Genomic DNA, 10,675 nt, shown 5'->3' on the forward strand with positions numbered 1-10,675 from the left:
GCGGGCTGTCTGCCTTTACTGAGGAGTGGCTTCCGTCTGGCACTCTACGTAAAGCATAATTGGTGGAGTGCTACAGCGATAGTTGTCCTTCTGGAAGGTTCTCCATCCCACAGAGAACTCTAGAGCTCTGTCAGAGTGACTTCGGGTTCTTGGTCACTCCCTGACCAAGGCCTTCTCCTGATTACTCAGTTTGGCCGGCGGCCAGCTCTAGGAAGAGTCTTGTGGTTCTAAACTTCTTCCATTTAAGAATGATGAGCACTGTGTTCTTGGGGACCTTCAATGCTGCAGAAATGTTTTGGTACACTTCCCCAGATCTGTGCCTCGACAAATCTGTCTCGGAGCTCTACGGACAATTCCTTCGACTCATAGCTTTTTTTTTTGCTGCTGAAATGCACTGTCAACTGTGGGACCTTAATAGACAGGTGTGCTTTCCAAATCATGTCCGATAAATGTAATTTAACACAGGTAACCTCAATTAAGTTGTAGAAACATCTCAAGGATGATCAATGGAACAAGATGCACCTGAGATTTAAAAAAATATCTAAAACGTGTTTTTGCTTTGTCATTATAGGGTATTGTGTGTATATTGCTGAGGATTTGTAAAAAATGTTTTATCCATTTTAGAATAAAGCTGTAACGTAACAAAGTGAAAAAGTCAAGGGGTCTGATACTTTCCAAAGGCACTGATATGTATAATATATATAAATTAGTATCCGGGCCGGAGCTCGGACTTGAACCCGATCGAACATCTCTGGAGAGACCTGAAAATAGCTGTGCAGCGATGCTCCCCATCCAACCTGACAGAGCTTGAGAGGATCCGCAGAGAAGAATGGGAGAAACTCCCCAAATACAGGTGTGCCAAGCTTGTAGCGTCATTCCAAAGAAGACTCAATGCGGTAATCACTTCCAAAGGTGCTGASTRAAGGGACTGAATACTTRTGTAAATATGCTATTTCAGTTTTTTGTATTTGTCATAAGTTAGCGAAAATGTCTAACACCCTGTTTTTACTYTGTCATTATGGGGTATTGCGTGTACATTGATGAGGGACAAAATAAATATTTATTACATTTYAGAATGAAGCTGTAACGTAACAAAATGTGGAAAAAGTCAAGGGGTCTGAATACTTTCCGAAGGCACTGTRTATATAAAGAATCCCTTCCTCAAAAACAAGTTGAACGGTAGTCCTAACTCAAGTTGTTCTGGATGGTACCGGCACGGATCATGGCTGAGCCTCATATTTTGATGACTTGCCTCATCAACTGACTTAATGAGGGTCGTGATTTTCCTTTGCCCTGATTTTCCATCAATCATGTCACGACGGATCTGCGAGAGAGCGAGGGATAGAAACAGACAGAATATGAGACGGGAAAAAATGAGAAGGAAATGACAACGGCAAAAGGGAGATGGAGAGTTACTTCTACGTTAACCAAAACCAGCTGTAACATTTGATTCAACAGTTTGGTCATGGGACCACTGTGATACAGTTGTAGTTACAATGTTAGAGATGTGTGGGTGTTCAGGTGATCACTGTCTTTACCTCCTCCTTCTTACTGTCCTCCAGCTCAGCATCCAGGAAGTCCAGAGTGACAGGCTCTCTGAAGTTAATGATCTGAGAGAGAGAGACGTGCAGCCAATCAGACACCAAGAATAATACCCGTATCTGGGTAGAAAATCCAAGACCTCCAGAACAGAGAAATACAAATGATATATAGAACTAGAGTCAGTAGGAGTGATTTGAGGACAGTTTGGGTCCTACCTTAGGTTGCAAGTTGGGGTGCAGGAGCAAATAGCCATTTTTGTCGATTGCATACGTGTATCCATTGGCTCCAAGCTGTAGGGACAGAGTTGAGACTTAAAACCAGTGAAAAAAGTAAAGATATTTCTACTGCATGTGAGCTGCGTGCATGTGTGACGTACTTACCCTATATGTTGGTGTCTTCCTCTTAATTTCGTTGATCGCAACATCCACTCCCATGACACCAAGGACGAGCTGAGTCTGTGTAAAAACAACACAGACGGCAAAAGTTGAAATATTTGAACTCTGGCGGCAAGTCCCGTCTACCATGGCAGCTGACGGCATTCAACGCCAGCCTCAACGGCATTTACCGTCGTGCTGTCAATGAAAACAATGACATCCGGTTTGCCAACTACGGTCTACCTCGTACCATCTAAATGCAGCATTAGTGCGTTCATCGTAAGATAGCTAGGTGAGACAACTACATATCACAGTCGTAGTAGGTACATTTTTCCACAATAACGAAGCTATCAGCAAAGTTAGTGCTAGTAGTAAAAGACAAGTGTCATTTCAAATAATTAGGGGGGGGGGGGTCACACCCTGATCTGTTTGACCTGTCTTTGTGCTTGTCTCCACCCCCCACCAGGTGCCTCCCATCTCCGCTCATTATCCCTTGTGTATTTATATCTGTGTTCTCTGTTTGTCTGTGGCCAGTTTGTTTTRTTCGTCTTGCCTACCAGTGGTTTTCCCCTTGCTCCTGTCTGTTTCTAGTTCCTGGTTTCCCGTTTCCCCTGAGACTGCCTGCCGTTCTGTACCTTTTGGACTCTGATCTGGATTACTGAACACTGCCTGCACTTGACCTGTCGTTTTGCCTGCCACCTGTTCTAGTAATAAACTTTTGTTAGGGTTTCAGAAGTATGAGCATCTGTACCTCTCTCACTGATCCTGTCATTACATTATCATTCAGCCTCTCACATTAAGAAGCAGAGGCTGCACACACACACACACACACACACTCATACACTCACACTCACAGACACAGTGGAAGCACACACACAGCAAACGGGGCCTTTAGACTGACTGCTGAAAAGCTGCCCTCACCATCTGTGACTTATAACCATGTGTACCATCTGACTAATCTATGTCTACACCCTGGAACTGAGTCAATTTGTCATAGCATCCCTCTGTTTTTTAAGCCTGCGTGATTCAAGAGTCAATATTTTCTATTTGGTTTTAACAGTTGATTCAGTGGGAGCTAAGCAACAGATGTACATCAAAAATCCAATCAAATTAACTTTTATTTGTCATATGCTCAAAAAAACAACTGAAAGAAGGGGAAAGGGTAGGACAGCTACCAGTTATATATAATACAAATGAGAAGACCACTAATAGAATGAAAATAAATACAAAGAGACGAAGAGAAAAAAAGGAACTAAAATAATAAACAAAAGACAAAAAAAGGAAGGTTACCAAAAAGTACCAGAAATCAAAAATCAGAGGTATATAGCAGACGAGTATATCCCGCAAAAGTAACAAAGAATCTAATAGCTGCAGAGTATCTATACGCGTGAAAAGAGTAACCAGCTTGACACAGATCAACGTGTGCAGAGTATATACAGGCAAGACCAGTACCAGGGAGTCAATGTGCAGAGGGGGTCGTCCGAACAAAAATAACATAAGCAGACAGAACCGTACACAAAATCAAATAAAAGAATACCAAAACAAAATTGATACAAAGAAAAGGGTAAAACCATGATGAGCATGCGTACAAAAGTAGTACGCGGAGTACCAGATCCCAGGATGTGCAGAGAGAAAAAAATAATAGCATGCAGGAGTACCGGAGTGGACCAGCGATATTCAAATATAAACAGACGGAGTAATACAGCAGCGAATAAAGTACCAATAAACTAAAGATTAACAACAACCTATCAATGTTGCAGGAGGATGAATAACTATAAACAGCAAGAAACAAGTACCAGCTACCAGATCATGTGCAGACCGGGTATATACAGCAAGTACCAGTACCAGATCAATGTGCAGAGGTATATACAGCGAGTACCAGTACCAGATCAATGTGCAGAGGTATGAGGTATTTGAGATAGATATGTACATGAAGGCAGGGTAAAGTGACTAGGCATCAGGATAGATAATAATAACAGTAAAATAAAGAACAGAACAGCAGCAGCAAATGATGAGTGTAAAAGTGTGTGTGTGTGAGTGTGCGTGTATGTGTGTAATGTGTATGTATGTGTGTTTGTATTGTGTCAGTCTGCGTGTGTGTTATGTGTGTGTGCATGTAGTGTATGTGTATGGTTTTTGTGTGGGAGTGTGAATGTGGTGTGTGAGTGTGTATTTGGTTTGTATATATAGTCTAGTGAGTGTGCATAGGGACGGTGCAAGATAGAGTTAGTGCAGATAGTTTGGGTACCATTAATTGACTATTTAGCAGTCTGAACACCGCCAGATAGAGAGGTCCTGGATGGCAGGGAGCTCGGCCCTGTACTGGGCTGTCCGCACCACCCTCTGTAGCACTTTGTGGTCCAGGGCTGTGCATTTGCCATACCAAGCGGTGATGCAGCCAGTCAAGATGGTGCAGCTGTAGAACTTCTTGAGGATCCGAGGGCCCATGACAAATCGGGAAGAGGGCCGTGCCCTCGTCCCGACAGTGTGGGTGTGTGTGGACCATGTTAGGTCCTTAGTGATGTAGAAGAAACTTGAAGGTCTCGACCCGCTCCACAACAGCCCTGTCAATGTGGATGGGAGCGTGCTCTCCCCTCTTCTTCCTATAGTCCACAATCAGCTCCTTTGTCTCACTGACATTGAGGGAGAGGTTGCTGTCCTGGCACCACACTGCTAAGTCTCTGACCTACTCTCTGTAGGCGGACTCATTGCTGTCTGTGATCAGGCCTAACACCGTTGTGACGTCAGCAAACTTAATGATGGTGTTGGATTCATGCGTGGTCATGCAGTCGTGGGTGAACAGGGAGTACTGGAGGGGAATGAGCACACACCCCTGAGGGGCCCCCGTGTTGAGGGTCAGCGTGGTGGAGGTGTTGTTGCCTACCCTCACCACCTGGGGCCGGCCAGTCAGGAAGTCCAGGATCCAGTTGCAGAGAGAGGGGTTCAGTCCCAGGGTCCCTAGCTTGGTAATGAGCTTGGAGGGGACTATGGTGTTGAACGCTGAGCTGTGGTCTATGAGCAGCATTCTCACATAGTTATTTYCCCTCTTGTCCAGGTGGGAGAGGGCAGTGTGAAGTGCAATTTAGATTGCGTCATCTGTGGATCTATTGGGGCGGTATGCAAAATGGAATGGGTCTAGTCTGTCTGGAATGATAGTGTTGATGTGTGTCATGACCAGCCTTTCAAAGCACTTCATAATTACAGATGTGTGTGCTACAGGGCGATAGTCCTTTAGGCAGGTTACCTTGGAGCCCTTGGGAACAGGGACAATGGTGGTCAGCTTGAAACATGTTGGGATTACAGACTGGGACAAGGAGAGATTGAAAATGTCTGTGAAGACACTTGCCAGCTGGTCTGTACATGACTTGAGAACACCCGCTGGTATTCCGTCTGGCCCGACGGCTTTGTGATTGTTAACCTGTTAAAACGTTTGGCTCACATTAGCCACGGAGAGAGAGATCACACAGTCATCCGGAAAAACAGAGCCTTTCACGCAAGGCACATTGTTATATTCCTCGAAGCGAGCATAAAAGACATTTAATTCATTTGGGAGTTCTGCATCGCTGGGCAACTCATGGTTGAGTTTCCCTTTGTAATCTGTTATTGTCTGCAAGCCCTGCCACATACGACGAGCGTCAGAGCCAGTGTAATAGGATTCTACCTTCCTCCTATATTGTCCTTTCACATGTTTGATGTCTTGTCGGAGGTCGTAGTGGGTTTTCTTGTATGCGTCCATGTCCGTGTCCCGTTCCTTGTAAGCGGTAGCTCTAACCTTTAGCCCTGTGCGGATATTGCCTGTAATCCATGGTTTTTGGTTTGGATACGTTCTTATAGTCACTGGGGGGACAACATCATTTATGAACTTGTTGATGAAGCCCGTGACTGCTGTAGGAAACTCCTCAATGCTATCGGATGAATCCCGGAACACATCCCAGTATGTACTAGCAAAACAATCTTGTAGCGTCGCGTCTGCTTCATCCGACCACTTCCGTATTGAGYGCATCACTGGTACTTCCTGTTTGAGCTTTTGKTTGTAAACAGGAGAATAGAGCCGTGGTCAGATTTGCMGAAGGTAGGATGAGGGAGGGACTTGTCTCGAGTTTCTTGCTTGTTTATGGCCCCATACAGCTCGTTGAGTGCCAGAGTGGCGCTGGCTTGGGACGGGATGTAGTCAGCTGTAATAATTACGGATGAGAACTCTCTTACCATGAGGTATTCTATATCAGGTGAACAAAAGCTTGACATTTTCTTCACACTTGAAGCAGCACACCAGTTGTTATTTATGAAAAAACACCCTCTACCTCCTTTCGACTTCTCCGAAGCCTATGTACGATMCTGTCGCTGCACGGAGAATCCACTGAGCACTACGTGCATAGCGTCATCATCCAGACACGTTTCAGCAAGACATGTAATATTGCAGCTTTTAAAGTCTATCTGATAGGAGACTCTCGAACGAAGCTCATCCATCTTATTCTCCAGTGACTGGACAATTGCCAATAGAACAGAGAGGAGCGCCGTTCGGATTTTCTCTTCGCCTCAATTTCACCAGGACTCTACCTCGTCTCCCGTTTCCACGCCTGCAGCGTTTTGCTAGCCCATGGAACAAAGGAATAGGGTCCGGTATGAACAGTGTCGAAATCGAGATTAGTAACTGTCGATCTGATGTCCAGAAGTGCTTGGCGGTCATATGTGATAATAGTATGAACTTTGGGTAAAAAAAGTCACTAAAAAAGTCACTATTTAGCAAAGCTGGGTTGGAACCGAGGCAAGCCAAGCAAAGCTGAACTGGACTGGTTACACATCCAGCATAGTTGCAAAGCTGAGCTGGTCTGTGGCAGCCCTAAAGTGTGAATCCGACATGAGTGTAAGGATATATCAGAGCTGCTGGGCCTGTTGCCACCTCAGGGGGTCAGTGTTGCCCTGCGGTGGTCTGGTCGCTGCACCAGGATGGGAAGGTGCCATTAGACATGACTGATGCTCAACATTAGGGAGTTACAGAGAAACAAAGGGACTATATTTTGTAGTCAGGATTCCTGTKGTTTTACAATGGTGCAAACCCTGTTGCTCAAATGGGAAATCTAAGTTAGTACTGATGCAATATCTGTTTATGTATCGGGATCTGTTGACAGTGGTCCTCAAAAAGCCACAGAGGATCGAGAGACTTTTACAATCGCCCTGAGACCTTTTGAAGATGAACAGGGCAATAAATGAAGTCTATTAACTCGTTAATCAGTGTAAACCCTAATGTTCACCTGAGAGTTTGCATCAGCGGTGAGGTTGAAGACCGGCATGGTCCCAGTGATAACCAGACCCAGACCCTGAACACACAAACAACATAGCAAAATCAATATCTTAAGACACAGGAATTCACAAGGTCGTGTTAGCATCTATATAACGTTTTGCCATCTAAAACATAGCTATGTTATGACTCAAAAGAGACGTTTGCAAGCTAAAGGGCTTGAAGTGTGGCTAGTACACGGTAAACTTGTATTAAAACAGAAATGTAATGTAACAGAGACATTGTGTTGCTAGTTATCAGTCTGTGTCTTACCAGAGCATCCTGGTAGACGTTGGTCCATTGGACCAGCTTGGCCTTGGGCCCAGCCAGCACCATGGGCCGACCCAGCACATCCAGGTACTCCTGAGACATGGAGGAGAACATGGAGGAGAACACACACGTCAGAGCAACGACMCACACACACAGACACAGACACACAGACACACACACACAGCATCTACTGCTTGATAGTGCATGCCTTGCAGTGGGGGTTGTTAAAACAGTGAGCTGTAAGAGCATGTCACCCTTATTCAACGTAAAACTATAAGACCCTGACAAGTCTTCTCCTCGTCATATTAACCAGGAGAAGCTGCCCAGTGCTGAGGAGCAGTAAAGCCTGCAGACAGTCTTCARCCATTCAGAGTCGTTATTCATCATTATGAATCAGCTATTAAAAACACAATAGGAGTGCTGGGGGCACTTGGCACAAACAGGCCAATCTCCCACTGGCTCTCTGTGTCCAGCACGGCAGTGTGAAAACGCCTCTCCGTGTGGGAAAACAAGGGTCAAGGGTTAAACTCACGAGTGACTCATCACGTTCATCAAATTCGTCTCTCCGTCGGTTCGTTTTACAGATTCTAAACGACAAAGATGTTTAATTGATCCATGGGATGCTGTTATTGGGATGCGATTGGGGGGGCCCCGTGACAGGGGTCACATCACCCAACTCTGAGAAGAAAACCTTCTGACCTTGGGAGTTTGATTCTGTCAGTGCAACATCTTYGTGAGTTCCTGCTGTTTCTGTTCAAATAGATCATGGGAAAACGAAAGGCAATGGTGACTCCTTCACCGACTCCGATTTATCTCAATTGCGGGTGAGGAATTTAGGGAGATTCCATACAAATCTAAAACAGATCTAGGTAGTTAAACTACTGCTGATCACGCCAACAAAGTAGGGAGTTACAGAATGTGACAAGTGGCTATGTAAAAGTGGTCTTATTCACACAGTCAGTAAACAATGTCCCCTTTACATGATGGAATATTCCTTTATAGCACTCAGACCTTAACCATAACCGTCTGTGTATACCTGTTCCACACAGTCTTGTTCCAATGTCGTGCCTTTGACCGTTTGTTATTCATTGGCTGAACACTGAGGTGCTGACAGGCGTCACCTATTCTATTATTAGCTCAGTCAAACTCCCGTTTAACGGGCCACAGGGAGATATTTCATCAAGATGATGACAGGCAGACCTTTTCACAGGGTGTAGGGGACATTTTCCGCCTGACTAGAACAATCTAGCGAACATTAAAGTCAGCCAGCAGAAAGRCTGAGGAGGTCCAAGGGAACCAGAGCCACACGTAGGTAGAGGCCAGGGTCCAAGCTAACGCTTCTGTGGGTTAATGTATTGCTACGACCAGGGACTACTTTACGTGCCTCCAACAGGCCAACCAAGTAGCATCCTGTCTGTTTGTGCAACTACACTGTGAAATACAGGCTACATCAGCTATATGCATGTGTAACTGACTACACTGTGAAATACAGGCTACATCAGCTACATGTATGTGTAACTAGTTTACACTATTTACTGTAGGCGATTGTAGCCTGTTCAGTTTATTGACCAGTGTAGATAGTTCAGTTTTACTCACACATTGCACTCTGTAAGCCTGTATGATGATCAGCTTGTATTTGAAGCTTCACGCTTTATATTCAGATTACACATGCATGTAGCCTGATGTAGGCCTGTATTGATCTCAGTGTGTAGTTTCAGTTACACCATCACATCCGATACGTGTCCTGAATGTTTACGCGCTCGTTTTCTCATACAGATTGAGTCAAGTGACAAATACAAGATGTTATAGTCACTGACTACATAGTTAAGCCTATTATTTGACATCGTAAGTTCAGTTACAAATCGCTCGCTATTTCCTATTACATGTAGATATGCGACATATGCTACGTACTAGTTATTTGACAGTGTAGTCAGGTGGTTTACTATAATCTCCATACATGGATGTCTTAGGATTGCTCAGCTGTATTATTGACTCAGGTTGGGGTTTCGTTCTACTTTAATCATCATGCATGTAGCTAGAATTGTAGCCTGTTATTTGACATGTAGTGCAGTTACACATACCTAGTAGCTGATGTAAGCTGTCTTCACGTTTAATTCCTAATCGAAGTCATGCTTATTGTGAGTCGGTGTCAGTGTAATCATTACAGTCGTAGCTGATGTTTAGGCTGTGATTTTCATCAGTGTAGTCAGTTTACACATTATGTAGCATGAGTTATTGTCACCTTACAGTTATATGGTAGCTGATTTAGCTTGATTTCCGAGTGTAGTCGTTCCTACCGTAGTGTAAGCGTATTTCACATGTGCATTAAATGCATTAGTCGGCTGTATGCTGTTCACATGGTCAGCTGCAGTTACACTACATTGGACGCTGGAGTGGTAGCACTGTATATTATACAGCCGTATGTCGTTACACATGCTATAGCCTGAATGTGCCTGTATTCCACTAGGTAGATCAGTTACAGCATCATGTAGCTGATGTTATGCCTGTCATTCACACATAGACGGTAGTTGCAGTCTTGACACCATGCATGTATGCTGATGTAGCCTCATATTGAACAGTGTAGTCAGTTACACATACATGTAGCGTGATTGTAGCCTGTATTTTCACAGCGTAGTTCAGTTACACATACATGTAGCTGATGTAGCCTGTATTTCACAGTGTAGTCAGTTACACATACATGTAGCTGATGTAGCCTGTATTTCACAGTGTAGTCAGTTACACATACATGTAGCTGATGTGCCTGTATTCCACAGTGTAGTAGTTACACATACATGTAGTGATGTAGCCTGTTAGTTGACTAGTTAGTCAGTTACACATGCATGTAGCTGATGTAGCCTGTATTTGACAGCTTAGTCAGTTACACATGCATGTAGCTGATGTAGCCTGTATTTCACAGTGTAGTCAGTTACACATACATGTAGCTGATGTAGCCTGTATTTCACAGTGTAGTCAGTGACACATACATGTAGCTGATGTAGCCTATATTTGACAGTGTAGTCGTTACACATACATGTAGCTGATGTAGCCTGTATTTGACAGTGTAGTCAGTTACACATACATGTAGCTGATGTAGCCTGTATTTGACAGTGTAGTCAGTTACACATGCATGTAGCTGATGTAGCCTGTATTTGACAGTGTAGTCAGTTACACATACATGTAGCTGATGTAGCCTGTATTTCACAGTGTAGTC

At 44.2% G+C, this 10,675-nt stretch overlaps 1 protein-coding gene across 1 annotated transcript in view; it reads right to left on the reverse strand.

Annotated features, from left to right (window-relative positions):
* The window catches only part of LOC111970558 (voltage-dependent calcium channel subunit alpha-2/delta-2), a 245,971-nt gene that overhangs the window by 16,875 nt on the left and 218,421 nt on the right, over nucleotides 1-10,675 (reverse strand). The window contains 6 exon segments of the mRNA XM_070445816.1: nucleotides 1,253-1,324; nucleotides 1,539-1,610; nucleotides 1,758-1,832; nucleotides 1,923-1,997; nucleotides 7,169-7,234; nucleotides 7,468-7,701. Coding sequence (XP_070301917.1) covers nucleotides 1,253-1,324; nucleotides 1,539-1,610; nucleotides 1,758-1,832; nucleotides 1,923-1,997; nucleotides 7,169-7,234; nucleotides 7,468-7,701 — 594 coding nt within the window.

This window comes from Salvelinus sp. IW2-2015, linkage group LG11 (genome assembly GCF_002910315.2).
Source record: "Salvelinus sp. IW2-2015 linkage group LG11, ASM291031v2, whole genome shotgun sequence".
NCBI lineage: Eukaryota > Metazoa > Chordata > Actinopteri > Salmoniformes > Salmonidae > Salvelinus > Salvelinus sp. IW2-2015.